The sequence below is a fragment of the Chrysochloris asiatica genome, unplaced genomic scaffold (genome assembly GCF_000296735.1).
Source record: "Chrysochloris asiatica unplaced genomic scaffold, ChrAsi1.0 scaffold00018, whole genome shotgun sequence".
Classification (NCBI taxonomy): Eukaryota; Metazoa; Chordata; class Mammalia; order Afrosoricida; family Chrysochloridae; genus Chrysochloris; species Chrysochloris asiatica.
This window is the reverse complement of record NW_006408536.1, coordinates 26,339,919-26,354,349: the sequence shown is the minus strand read 5'-3', so window position 1 is coordinate 26,354,349 and position 14,431 is coordinate 26,339,919. Positions and strand designations below refer to the sequence as shown.

General features: G+C 43.1%; 1 protein-coding gene across 2 annotated transcripts in view; it reads right to left on the bottom strand.

The window, feature by feature from the left end:
- ARHGAP6 (Rho GTPase activating protein 6) overlaps positions 1 to 14,431 on the bottom strand; it is a 624,152-nt gene that overhangs the window by 38,366 nt on the left and 571,355 nt on the right. For both annotated transcript variants that reach the window (XM_006835635.1, XM_006835636.1), the window contains exons 6-8: positions 13,257 to 13,312; positions 10,250 to 10,400; positions 9,115 to 9,263 (exon numbers count right to left, since the gene is read on the bottom strand). In XM_006835635.1, coding sequence (XP_006835698.1) covers positions 9,115 to 9,263; positions 10,250 to 10,400; positions 13,257 to 13,312 — 356 coding nt within the window. The remainder of the gene's footprint in view (positions 1 to 9,114; positions 9,264 to 10,249; positions 10,401 to 13,256; positions 13,313 to 14,431) is intronic.

Genomic DNA, 14,431 nt, shown 5'->3' with positions numbered 1-14,431 from the left:
CCAGCTGTTCCGTGGGAGAAAGATGAGGCTTTCTGCTCCTGTAAAGATTTACAGTCTCGGAAACCCGTACAGGGTCTCTATGAGTCGGAACCGACTCCACGGCACATAACCACCAACCACCATATATATGCATATTAAGTCCTGGTGTGGCACTGTGGGTAAGTGCACTGGACTGCAAAGTGGGTTTGAAGCGCAAGGTCAGCGATTCAAGCTCACCAACTGCTCCTAGGAAACCCTGTACAGGACCACTGCAGGTCGGAACTGACTCAACAGCACTTAACAACAACATACCCATAAAGAGTCCTGGCGTGGTGCTGTGGGATAAACACTGGACTGCAATGATGGTTGTTAAGTGCCATTGAGTCAGTTTAAACTCTTTCAGCTGTATATATATATAACACAGTCCTGGTGTGGTGCTGTGGGATAAAGCACTGTACTGCAAAGTCGGTTTGAACCACAATGTCAGCAGTTCAAACTCACCAGCTTCTCCTTGGAAACTCTATGAGTCAGAATCAACTTGATGACATTTAACAACAACAACTATATATATAATTTATTTATTTATAGAGATAAATACATCATCTTTCGACATAATCTCCTTACTCTTCAATACACTTTGTCCATCTGTCAACAAGCTTCCATACTCTCTTATTAAAAATGTTTTAGGCTCAGCTGCGAGCCACGAATGCACCGCTGTCTTCACTTCTTCATCAGAGGTGAATCATTGTCCTCGATGTGTTGCTTTCAAGGGACCAAACGGGTGAAAGTCTAACGGAGCAAGATCAGGACTTTAGGGAGGATGCTTTAACACCTCAAAACCAAGTTTTTGCAGTGTCAACAGTGTGGGCAGAAGTGTGAGGACATTATGAGTACTTTTGATAGTTGCACCTTTTTCCTGATAGTGTTCTAATACTGGCCCTTGAGAATCCCAGAAAACTGTAAGCATCAATTTTCCAGCTGATGGTTGACTTTTGAACTTTTTCTTGGTTTGCGATTGAGGATGTTTCCATTCCATACTCTGCAGTTTTCTATCAGGTTCTTAGTGATGAATCCAAGTCTCGTCACCAGTAATGAGTTTTTAATACTTCTTCGAGTATTGGTCTAAATTGTGTTTGCAGATGTCCAAACGCTTCTGTTTATGCTCTTCCGGGAGCTGTTTCGGTACCCATCTTGCACACACGTTTTGAAACCCAAGTCTGTTGTGAATGATTTCATAGGCAGAGCCGTGGCGGATTTGCAAAGGATTTGTCACATCATCCACTGTCACTCGACTATTCTACAGAATCATTTCATGTGCACACTCAGTGTTGTCATCAAGTGTGGATGTGGATGGGCATTTTCATATAATCCTGAGTGTGGTTAACTTTTGACTCATCCTCAAGTCTGTGTGTTTGTACAGCGTTTCCAAGGAGTAGCTGGTGGATTTGAGCCACCAACCTTGTAGATCTAACTGTCCTCGTGATCCAGGATATGTATGTGTATATGTGTGTGTGTGTGTGTGTGTGTGTGTGTATCAAGAGAGTCCTAGTGCAGTGCTGTAAGATAAATACGGCAAGGGTGGTGGTTCAAACTCACCAACCGCTCCTTGGAAGCCCTATACAGGATCGTGTGAGTCGGAATCGATTCAATAGCACATCAATGTCACCACCATCATATGGATATAATACATAGGAAGTCCTAGTACCGCTGTGAGTTAGGCACTGGGCTGCTGCTAACAAAGAGGTCGGTGGTTCAAACTCACCAGCTGCTTTCCAAGAAGAAGATAAGGTTGTCTGTTCCCGTAAAGATTTACAGGCTCAAGCCCAATCAATGTAGGGTCGCTATGAGTTAGAATCAACTCACACTTGGTAAAGTGGAGGGTCAGTGAAAGGAGGGCAACTCCCAACAAGATGTTTGGACAAAGTGGCAGGAACAATGGACTCAAACAGGCGGTGTCTTGTTCTGTTGTGCACAGGGCTGCGATGACTTGGAACCAACTTGACGGCCTCTAACAACTAAATGGCAACTGGTGTGGCACTGTGGCAGGACCACAAGGTAGGTTTGCACAAAGTCAGTGGTTCAAACACACCAGCTGCTTCTTGGAAACCTTATACTAGGGTTGCTATGAGTCAGAACGGACTCAACGGCATTTAACAACAACAACAGAATGTGCACTTGATGATGTCTTATTATTTAATTAGCCAGCAAATTCAAGGACAAGTGTGCTTTTCACTGAATAAATCTCCTAGATCATTTCTGAGCCAATGAGAAGCGCTCACATTTATGAAAAGCTTCGCTTGGACAACCATTGGGTTAGGGACTTTCTACAGGTTTTTTCAACTCTTTCTTCCTATAAGCTTCTGAAGCAGCTGCTTTTTTTTTGTCCTTATATTTTGGAGGAAGGAGATGTTGGAGCCGGGAAGCAGGTGGTCACCCCCTCTTTCAGGGTAGACCCTGTGGCAGCATGAGAAACAGGGACGAGGGTCCTCAACTTGGGTGCCAAATTTAAAGAGATGCCCCAAACCTCAGTCATCAAGATAAAAAAAAGTGTTTGAATGATAGATGTTGAAAACTCCAAATGAATGCCGAAAAATATTTACTGGCTGAGTGTTTTGGAGCGCCCTTAAACTCTGCACCCAAAGGGAGTACCTTCCTCCCCTTACCCTTAGATTAACATTCCAAAACAAACATCCCATTTCCTAGAGGCATGTTCCTTCTGGAGATCCCTAATCGCGTTCTTCTTTCCAATGACGGTTCCTCAACTCTTCTTCACCTCATAGGCCCTTTAAGAATCGAACAAAAGTTATGGATTTTCTCACCGGAAAAGAACATTTTCACACCACATTTTCCATGCAATTCCAGGGACTTCTCGGACTTCCTGGAACATAACAACAACAACAACAACACCCCTCAAGGCAGTTTCAATTTTGTTCCTGTAATATTCTTAGGGGAGGGGAATTTCTCCTTCCCTTGAGGAGCAAAGCAAATAGCACACTAAACAAACTAGAATCAAACAAAACAAACAAATGATAGCAAAACACCACAATTCGAGAAAAGACCACTATTTTGTTTTCCATAAAAAAAAAAAATAAACCAAACAAAAAAAGTTTTTTCTCATGTCCTCCTTTTAGCCATCGTTAAGATTCCATTAGTTAACGAGGCACTGACTTTTAAAATTGAGGAAAGAAATAGTTTGTTCATTTAGGTCCCTGGGTGTCACAAACAGGTTTCAGTGGTTCAAACCCACTAGCTGCTCCTTGGAAACCCTATACAGGATCACTGTGAGTTGGACCTTACTCAAAGGCACTTAACAACAACAGCTAAAATAAAGGATACCAACTCCAAATCACCCAGAAATGCCATGGAAGAAATTCCTGACAATCTGCTTCCATAAAGATTGCTGTTGTAGTTAGGTGCCAACAAGTGGTTCTGAATCATAGCAACCCTATGGACAACAGAACAAAACACTGCTTGGCCCTCGCCATCCTCACAATTGCTGCCCCGCTTAAACCCATTGTTGCTGCCACTGTGCCAATCCATCTCATTGGGGGGTCTCCCTCTTTTTAACTGTCTCTCCAGTTTACCATGCATGATGTCCTTTTCCAGGGACTGGTCCCTCCTGATAACATGTCCAAAGTAGGAGAGACAAAGTCTGTCCATGCTGGCTTCTAAGGAGCATGCTGGCTGTACTTCTTCCATGGTACTTTTAATATTCTCCTCCCATAACTCAGATGCATCAGCTCTTCTAAGGTTTTCCTTATTCATGGTCCAACTTTCACATGCATATGAAGTGATTGAAAATCCCACGGCTTGGGTCAGTTGCACTTTAATCCTCAAACATGACATCTTTGCTCTTGAGCACTTTAAAGAGGTCTTGTGCAGCAGATTTGCCTAATGCAATACATCGTTTGATTTCTTGACTGTTGCTCCCAAGAATGTTGATGGTCGATCTAAGCAAAATGAAGTCTTTGACAACTTTAATCTTTTCTCCATTTATCATGATATTACTTATTTATCCATTAAGATTAAAGTCAAGTAAACACTATGGAGCGGTTCTACTCTGTAACACGTGAGTAGCAATCAAACTCGATGGCAAGAGTTTTGGATCCATATTCATTTTACAGATGAGGAAACAAAGACACTCCATCTACCTGTGCCAATCTCCTTTTTCTTTCCTATTTTGCCATTTTATAAAGATACAGCCATCGTAGCTAGGTGTTGGTGGAATTGGTATGAGTTGCAATTTTGCTAATATCCCATGTTTCAATCCATAAAAGTAACTACTCCACAAAGAAATAGTACAACTAACACAAACAGAGAAGAGAAAAAATTGACAATTGGCTTTTTGATTATATTTTGAAATTTGATTTTTAGTTTTGCTCTGATCTTTGATTTGATTCCTTCATTTGCATGTAATGTTTAGGTCTGGTATGTCTAGGAAACTTTGCATCGCCTTGCTGCCTTATACAACTTTGCTGTTCACAGGAGGTTGTCATATTCCTTAGCATAAACCATTCCTCTCAACCAGTGGGCAATGACAGTTCAAAAATTGTTATTTCCAATGTTCAGGTAAAAAAACAAAGGTTGAGGAAGATTTGTGCCCAAACGTATGGCTAGTGATTTATAGAGCTACCAAGTGTTATCAACAAGAGTGATTTTGTTTCCCAGGAGATATTTGGTCATGTCTGGAGACATCTTTAGCTGTCATGGTGGGAAAGGGGTAGAGGCCTGGGGTGATACTAAACATCCTACAATGCACAGGACAGTCCCCACCACAAAGAAGGAGCCACTTCCAAACATCAGTCATGCTAAAGCTCAGAAACCCAGAGGTAGACCTCCAGTACAGGTCTCCTTTGTAGTCAGTGTGTACGTTCTTGGTGAGTTGAACTGGCTTGGCTTGGAGGTACAGCTGTGCTTTTATTTGCTATGGGACTGACTCATCATTAATCACTATGATAGACTTCACATGAATTAGAAAAAGGTGTCTCTCAATGTTATGAAAACTTCTTAGACATTACCAACATCTTGAAGGAATGAGTTGCTGGGCCTGGAAGCTCAGAAACAAAGTCCTAGGGGACATCATGGTCAATTAGCACGATATAGTCCAATATTCTCCACCCTACTTTGGCGAGTAGTTACTGGGAACTTAAAAGCTCTTAAGTGGCCATCTAAGGTGCAACTATTGGTTTCCTCCCATATAAATGAAAGAGGAATGATGAAAATTGAAGACACCTGGAAACAATTAGTCCACATGAACATTAGGCTTCACAACCCTGAGACCAGAAGAACTAGATGGTGCCCAGCTACCACTACCAATAGCTCTGAAAGGAATTACATTAGAAGGTCTTGGCTTGAGTCAGAGAAAATATGGAACAAAACTCAAAATCATTAAAAAGAGCAGGCTTGCAAGTCAGATGAAGACTGTTGGAACACCGAGACTGTGGCCCTTGGTTATCTTTCTAGTCTGGAATTGAACTCACCCCTATGGGTCCATTTGAAGTCAAGCAATATATAAGTATACAGGAGGGGCAACGACATTAGTGAGGGAATAGAATGGTCAACCATTTGAGATCAAATGGGCAGCATCTAGCCAAGGACAAAGTTCAGAAGAGTTTGGAAAGAAGAAGGAATGGAAACACAGGGAGGAAGTGGGAAAAGTGATGTTCCGTTGAGGGGACCACAGTCACTGAGATGAGAAGAAGGATATGACTTGTTGGATGCAAAACTGATCTTCTATGTAAACCCACATAATTCACAATAAAAAAGTTTAGGAGAGAAAAAGGAGTCCGTTTCTCAAGACATTTTATTGCCATCGCTGGGATCACTAATAACTATGCAAAGCTGCAGTAACTGTGGGGACGTGGAGCCTCCAGTCTACCGAAACACACAAATATGTAAATTGCACTACTAGAAGTGGAGACACCCAGTGGGACATTGATTAAGTAACTCAATGCCTTGGGGACATATTTTGTCTGTTGGGAGAAATAGTGACAATACATCTACTCCTCATTTATTATCTCATTATCTGACATTGTACAACTATGACAATAGTAAAAATCAATTATACATTTTGTACATTAATGTTGCACATCTGGCGGTAACAAACGCTTAAAGTCCCTGATTGGGGTGCCTGACTGGTGGACCCGGTTGTTGCTGTTGTTAAGTGCCATCGAGTCAATTCTGACCCATAGAGACCCTGTATAGGGTTTCTGAAGAGCGACTGATGAGCTTGAACCATGGGCATTGAGTTCAAACCGACTTTGCAGTCCAGTGCATTAACCCACAGCAGACTGATTCATCTTTCTCCCTCAGAGTGTCAGGTGTGTCTTGACCCCCAACCTTGTGTTTACCAGCCCAATGTTCGGCCCACAGAACCACCAGGGCTCCTTGTGCATACAGAAAAGAAAATTTGTACCGCATAGTACTTCCTGGCCCAAGAGGGGAGAGGAGGAGCCAGGCAGAGTGGATGGGCAGGCCTGGAGTGGTGAGGGCAGGGGCAAGATGCAGCCCTGTGGGTCCTGTGTGAACCAGGGCGGCAACAGCCAGCGTCCTGAAGGTGGGTCATCATCGGGGCTGAGGAATAAATGAGACTCTGGGATCTGGCCAGGTCATGGTCAGAAAGAGCCCCAAGATGGGTGCTTGGGGCCTATGGGACTTCACATGCAGCTGCTTAAGCTTCCTCGATGTCCCTTCCTGGGTGGGTACAGATGAGAATGGGGCAGGCAAGCTACGTGGGTGGGGTGGGGTCAGTGACCAGCAGCAGCTGCAGTTTGAAGTCAAGGGTAGAAGGCCAGGCTTCAGAGGAAGCTCTGCACTGTCAACTCTCATGGGGACATGCAGGTGGAGGGGGACAGGTCAGTGCTCAGGTAAGGGGTCAGCAAGCGGACCCAAGCCTTCTCATCTATGGACAGGAAGTCCTCTGCCCCAGGCAAAGCCACCGAGAGCATTTTGGGGTCATTGAGGGGATGAGCTGGGGCCACCTATCCTGAGAAGAAGGTCCCAGGGATGGAGAGAGGGGCGATGCTTGGACCACTGGGGCTTTTGGAGTGACCCTCCTCTGAGGGTGATGGTGGGTGCTGAGCTCTCCTGAGGGGACTAGGAAGAGGTGGCCAAGGGCCCAGTGGGCTGTTCAAAGTACAAGTGAGGGGATGAGGGGATGATTGTCATCCTCCACTTCTCATAACGCTGATTTTCACAGAACAACCTGATCTTTGGCACCCGACCATGTTCCTAAGTGAGAAGTGGGTGGGTATGTGAGGCCACTAGCACAATGCTGGCCCCTGGTAACTAGATCCGGCAGGGAGTCCTGGTTTGATGTTGTAGGATCAGCACGGGACTACGAAACATGAGGTCAGCAGTTCAAACCCACCAGCTGCTCCTGGGAAACCCTATACAAGGTCACTATGAGTCGGAACTGACTCAACAGCACTTAACAACTATAACAACAAGTGTCCAGCACTGTTGTTGTGGTTAAGTGCTTGCAGTCCAATGCTTTATCTCACAGTGCCTTCCCAGAACTCCAGTGTTCCATCACACTACTTCTCATTTATACCCATCCAATGGACAGCATTTAGACAGAAAGAGTGTTTGAAAACGATTCTAAAAAGGCACTAGTGTTTTCAGTTGGATATTTTTTACTTTCCTTGATGCCTTAACAGCTCAGGCCTGACTTGCTCCTTCTCACATAGCACTTAAAAAATACCAGCAGATCAGCCGACCGTCCTAGGAACACAGAGCTCTTTCTGCCTTCACTCGGTGATGCTGTAGACCCAGACAGGTGACCTAACTACTTAGCAACTCTGAGAATCATACTAGAGCCATCAAAGCACCGTGCATGTTGAAAAAATGTGTCAGGGCCGTAGTATTAATCTGCCGCCAACAGAGGTTTCAGAAATTATAACTCCTAGAATTAGAACTGACAAACTTGGGGGAGTTCCATTCTCCCCAACATGGAGGAAGAGGAAAAGAAATATGAGAAGGCTTCAAAAAGTTCATGGAAAAATGGAATTAGAAGATAATGGAATTTTTACACAAACTTTTTGAAGCTCCCCCATACATAATTTTCTTTATTAAAGTGGAACAAATTAATATATAACTATGTTCTTTGGGAAAACCCCACAATACAGCTGAGTTCTGCTTAACAAGGATTTAAAATCTAAGTGTCAGTAGTTAAGCCAATTTGGGAAGCCCCTTGTTGATTTACAGTGCATGCTAGCACATTAAAGAATCTGGTATCTTCCGGGGAACCCAAGGTCAAGGACAAGTAAGACTGAATGGTATCAAAGAGGGAAGCTGGTTTCCTATTAAGATAAAGATGGAATAGGTAGCGTGGTAGAGGTCACTTAAAAATTAGGTTAGTATCTCCCTTGTCCAAGGGTGAAACCCAAAATTACTTTGGAGTGTACGAGTGTGGCCAAAGAGAGTTCGATAGAACCCAAGACCTCAGACATGGGTCACACCAGGATACCACTAAGAGTCTATGGGACAGTGCAGAATCATCTTCAACGATTGACATCATGTTATGCTGAGAACCATGTCAATGAATAGTAAAGCTAACCACCTACTTCCCTCTACACTAGGTTTTGCAAGTAGGATAGACTCTCCATTAGATAGAGGCAGTCTCTACTTTGCTTAAGTGTTTAAGGAGGGAAATAACCCCTCTTGCAAGAGCTACTAGAGTCCCAGCTACTAGGACAGATGGGAGCTCCCAGGTATAAACTGGAAGCATAAAGAGGTGACAGCACATTTAGACTTTGGATGAGTTGCAAGCACCGCCCTGGCCTCAGTTCCTTGATCTACCCTCTTCTGACGGAAAGTACCTCGGAAACTCTTTGTTGTCTTCCTTACACTAATGGAAATTCAGGGCCTTGAGTAAAGCATCCTTATGGCAAAAGACAGTCTCCTCTGGAAGCATCCTCAAGAACTTGCAAGAAGGTGAGTGAGTGGCCCATGTGCTCTCAGGAATTGACCCTCGAGAGAAAACCTGGCATCAGTTCTCTTCCTACATTGAGAAATCAAGGAGATGATGTCATTTCCTCCAGGAGAAATATTTGACCACATTGGTAGCTCATCCTTTGAAAATAGGGAAAAGAATCTCAGCAACTCTGGTGGCCAAGGGAGGGGATATATGTGTACCTCTTGGCCGTCTTTGCCGATGTTGTCATCAGCATGCCTGGCCACGATGGACAGGAACTGCAGGAGGCGGTGGAGGGTGTCGCAGTTGCAGGGAGGTAGAAGGTAGATGAGGAGTTGCAGGGTACCCAGCTGCTCCTCTGGCTCCAACACTAAGGAAAAGGCAAAAAGAGGTGCTCTGAGTCAGGGGCACACACACCAGGCATTGAGGAACTGTTTTACCTAAGCGGTTGCCAAGGCAATGACATTTCATTCATTTATCCACTCCCCCACTGGGTTAGCAAGCTAGCAACACAGTAATCCGAAGGATCTAAAGATGAATTACACCAGGGGACATGGAACAACTAGAGAAATTACAATAAACCTAGTTGGAAAGGAAACTTAATTTTCCTTACTTGCTTCTCCTTCCTTTCCCCAATGGAACGAACACATGGCTTACTTTATGGATTTCAATATTTCAATACTGGTAAATATTTACTAACAGTGACTTGAAAGTTGATGGAGGTTCTGGAACTGGAGTTTCTAATGGATTGGGGGACATTTTCTATTGAGGAGCATCCAAAGGATGTTAGCAATATTCAAGACACCAAATAATGGGAGTGTCTTCTCTATTATGGTTCTATATTAATCTTTCCAATGGAAGCTGGCAAGTCCATCCCTCCCCACATCTTCTTCCATCTCTCCTGCATGGGATTTGGATCTACAGCCCAGAAACAGCCACATTAAAAGTCGATATCTCGGAGCTTCCCTGGGATCATTCCTGTCCCCCCCCTCCTCATTGGGTTCCTGCAGTTCCCTTCATTTTCGTACGAGAAATGCAAACTTATTTTTAGGGACAGACTTAATGTGAACTCTTGCTAGTACTCCAAAGTATCAATTTATGTAGCACTTTCTTAGAGGTCATTGGGAAGCATCCCAAATTCTTCTTGGCTATTTTCATTTGTTTTATAGCAACTTTCTTCTTGCTAATTCTCCCTAGGGTAAATCTCAGAAAATTCCCCAAATAGCCCACTCATTAGAGACCAATAAATAAAGACCAAAAAAGTTATCTGGGCAAACATGCACAAGGCTTTGATGAGTGAGTGAGACATGCTGGTATTTCAGGGGCACTTTCCCGCAAAAGGCTGCCTTTACGCACACAGAGTGTTGATGAAGGCTGTGTACAGCTCCCTGGTGAGAAGGGGGTCCGGCATGTCCCTCAGGAACTCCTTCAACAAGGCAGCCACATCGTGGACACTGTGCTCCTCCTCCAGAGAGACATCAATCCCACGGTCAAATTCTTCCCGTAACTAAAAAAGAGTGTTTCAAGCAAGCCATAGTCACATAACACCATAGTTCAATGTTCACTTCCCAGCAAAAGAAGTTCTTTGCATATAGCATCTGCTATCAAGTTTGAGCAGTCCCCAAGAAGGAGAAGCAAACAACATGTCAATTTGATCTGCAGAGTCTATGGAGCCTAGCCATGAATATAGTATATGTTTTCTTAATATGGTATCAAATAGAGCTATCTGGGGGCTTACTGTGGATGCTGCCAGCAGAAGGGTTCACTAAAGACCACCAGAGGGTCGGGAGGACAAGCTAAGGGGTGGAGGAGAACGTGGTGGTGGTAGTGTGCCGTGGAGTTGGTTCCGACTCATAGCGACCCTGTATAGGGTTTCTGAGGCCATAAATCTTTACAGGAGCATAAAGCTTCCTCATTCTCCCGCAGAATAGCTGGTAATTAGCAGCCCAATTCATAAGCACTACGCTACCAGAACTCTTAACTCCAAGTGTGGGAGGGAGCAATCCATCCGTTACATAGCCTTTCTGCATGTCAGCAATCATGCCATGGTGGAATTTTGAACTTTTACAGAGGTACCCAATGAGAGGGAACATGGTGTGTCTGTTGGATAAGCACTAGACTGCGAACCACAAGGTCAGTGGTTCACGCCCACCAGCTGCTCCGAGGCAAAAAGATGAGGCTTTGTGCTCCCGCAACACCAGCCTGAGAAATCCTATACAGAGTCACTAAGAGTTGAAACTGACTCCACAGCACTTAACACCAACAACTCGATGGCAAAACAACGAGTCACCTCTGCAGACAATGAAATTCAAAAGTCTGATGAGCCACTTATGACTACAGCTTGAAAGATGGCAATCATACAATAAAAGCTGCCTTAGATTTATCAAAGCGGCTTTATTAACAATTCCCAGAAGGATTCCTTGCCAGAATCATTACACTCGGTTTATTAGCATTCATAGTAGCAAGAGCCCACAATAGCAAAAGGGAGTAATACATCCTACACTCAGCCCTGATAGTTAAACTTCTTTGATGCAATATTCTCTGCTGTAGAAATAATTATAGTGCTTCATTGCCTCTTCTCTATGTAATAATCTTTTATGAGAATTTATTTGTTGAATCATGCATTGATTCATTCATTTGACCGCATACTTCCTGTGGACCCTGTTATGGGCACAAGAAATACGGTGGCAAATCAAAAGGCAAAGTCCCTCCCCTCCTCCAGTTTCCAGGCTGCTGGAGTGACAGGTGATGAGCAGGTAATCCCACAGATGACTAGCTCTTCTTTATATTGTGACAAGTGTTCTAAAGAGCGAGTGTAGGCTGCTAAAAGGCAATCTATCAATACTGAATGGTAAATGAGAGTATATGTCAAACTTCAAATCAAAGTGACCACTAATTACATCTTTATCAGATCATCTACTCTTAAATGCTTCTTCTTCAATCTCCAAACAGATGGTCTCCATTGGGTGGATCTAGACAGAACTGATGAACCATTGTTGACACTTGCCGCCTCTCCTTCTAAGGAGCATACCCATCACAGCCCAGAAAAGTTGACTGATTCCAGACACCATGCCCTCAAGTGTGTGGTAAACACCCAGAACCAAGACCACTGCCATGTACACCAGTTTGACTTGCAAGGAAACAAACCCACCATCTTCCAGTTCTAAACACAAACACATGCAGAAAAAATGAGCAGAGGGAAAAAGTGTGTTCTATGGGCTGGTTACTGTTAACGTGGTGATCTGGAAATAGAGTTCTTAAGCTCGCTAAGCCTAAAAAAGAGTCGATGAAAGAAGCTACTCTTGTGGCTGATGGGCGGATTCTGAGAAAATGTTTGTGAAAATACTCTGTTTCTGCACAGGTGAGAGCTCCAACAAACGTTACACTTCTAGCTTCCTTCCTGCAAGTTCTGTAGTGAAACACTCACTGTTCACCAGTGTCTTGTGTGGCTATTAAATAAAAACCAACCAACCAAACAGATGGAAAACATAACTTCTTTTGAAAGTTCCTCTTATCTTGACAAAAAGGATACAAGGAGATATTTCTTTCAGGTAGTCTCGCTAATATGAACAAATATTATCTCTTTAGCTCTATTAAATGAAACATTATTTTCTCTTAGCCTCATTATTGAGTCGCTGAATTTCATTTCCTTCTGGTGAAACCATCAAAGGGGACGTAACATTTTAATTATCTCTCAGCCAACAAACGAATCCTTTTCTCAAAGGATGGATTACCTTTTCTGGAGCTGTTAATGAACGTGGCTACCTGCCCAATCACGAATTTATATTCCTGAAGATCTATTATCAAATCAAATAAGAATTCAACACAGTAGCCGAGTTCATAAGTGGGTACAGATATTTATAGAAAAAAAAGAATTGAGGCTCAATAGTTCTAGGGACATTTAAGCACTATGCATTGTTTGAGAAGGTAAAGCTATAAAGAACATTTTACATGAAGAGAGCATTAATGGCATTTTGTATATTGTACATTACAATAATACTCTACACTTATTTTTGGTATTTTCTATTAGCTAACATATGCTGATCAGATACTCTCTGAATTTCTGCTTGATGACTCAGTAAGATGATGACAAATTAGCACTGTTGGGTTGGACATGATGAGGAAACATCGAGGCATTTTGCTTTTACTCATTTGATTCTAACTTGATGACAGCCTTTTTAAGCTTTTGAGTCATTGCCTTTCACCTCCTGGGACTCACAATGGACTTGAATGGTTTGGGGGCTAGGTAGGAAGGCAAAGAGGAAATATTCAGAAATGTATTTGCATCAGCTTGAAGTCTGCACACGTTACTTGGGTCGGAAGTCAAGTGAAATATATAATATAATCTTCTTTGGTCACTTACTTGTCTCACTCTCTTTTTTGAGCTTCCAACTCGGAATATTCCCACTGTCTGGAGACCTGCAAAGAAACAAATGAAATCAACAGTCCTGTTTTAGTACTTGGAACTCTGGAGAAAGTCAAATAGAAATCGAACAGCATGCTAGCTTAGTCATGTAACATGGACACCAACAGGAAGGAAATGGAAGCTTAGTCATCCCACAGCACTTACAGTCTCCAAAAAGTGTGCTAGTGGTGCACTAGTTAAAGCAGTTTGGCTGTGAAACTACAAGTCAGTGGTTCAAACTTACCCGCTACTCTGCTGGAAAAAGAAGTGGCGGTCTGCGTCGGTAAACATTGACAGCTTTGGAAACCCTGTGGGGTTTCGAATCTGTTTTACAGGGTCCTTCAGCACCAGGATAGCTGTGTTTCAGTGTTTCAGATGAAACAATTTTCATGTGATACATATTCCATGCCTTCTCCATATGAAGGAAGAAGTGCTGCCGAGTGGGTTCTGCCTCATAGTAACCCTGTATAGGGTTTCTGAGGAGCAGTTGGTGGGCTTGAACCGCTATTAGCAGTACAGTACTTTTCCTACAGGGCCACATTGTTCAGAATAATGATTTCAGCGTGAATTTTATATGGATTTTTAGTTCTTGTATCAGTTTTCTAAATAGTTTTTTCTTGTTTCTATGATCACAATAAAAACAAGTGCTTGTTGAAGAAAGTCTACCAACAGATTTAAGAGTATCTGATATAGAAATAATCACTCATAATATTTTGTTGATTTCTTTCTAGCATGTTGTTGTTGTCAGGTGCCATTGAGTTGGTTCAGACTCCCAGAAACCCTGTATAGGGTTCCCAAGGAGTGACTGGTGAGCTTGAACTGCTGATATTTCAGTTCAAACCAACTTTGAAATCCAGAGCATTAACCCGCAGGAGCATTAAGCCATACCAGGACTTCTCTTTCTAGCATATAAAAGTATATGTATATGTATGTGTGTGTGTGTGTGTGTGTGTGTGTGTGTGTGTAGCTGTTGTTGAGTGCCATCAGTTCTGACACATAGCAACTCTGTATAGGTTTTCCGAGAAGTAGTTAGTGTGTTTGAACTTTGAACTGATGACATTGTGGTTCGAAGTCCAGGGCTGATCCTACAGAGCCACACCAGAAACATATATATGTGTGTGTGTGTGTGTGTG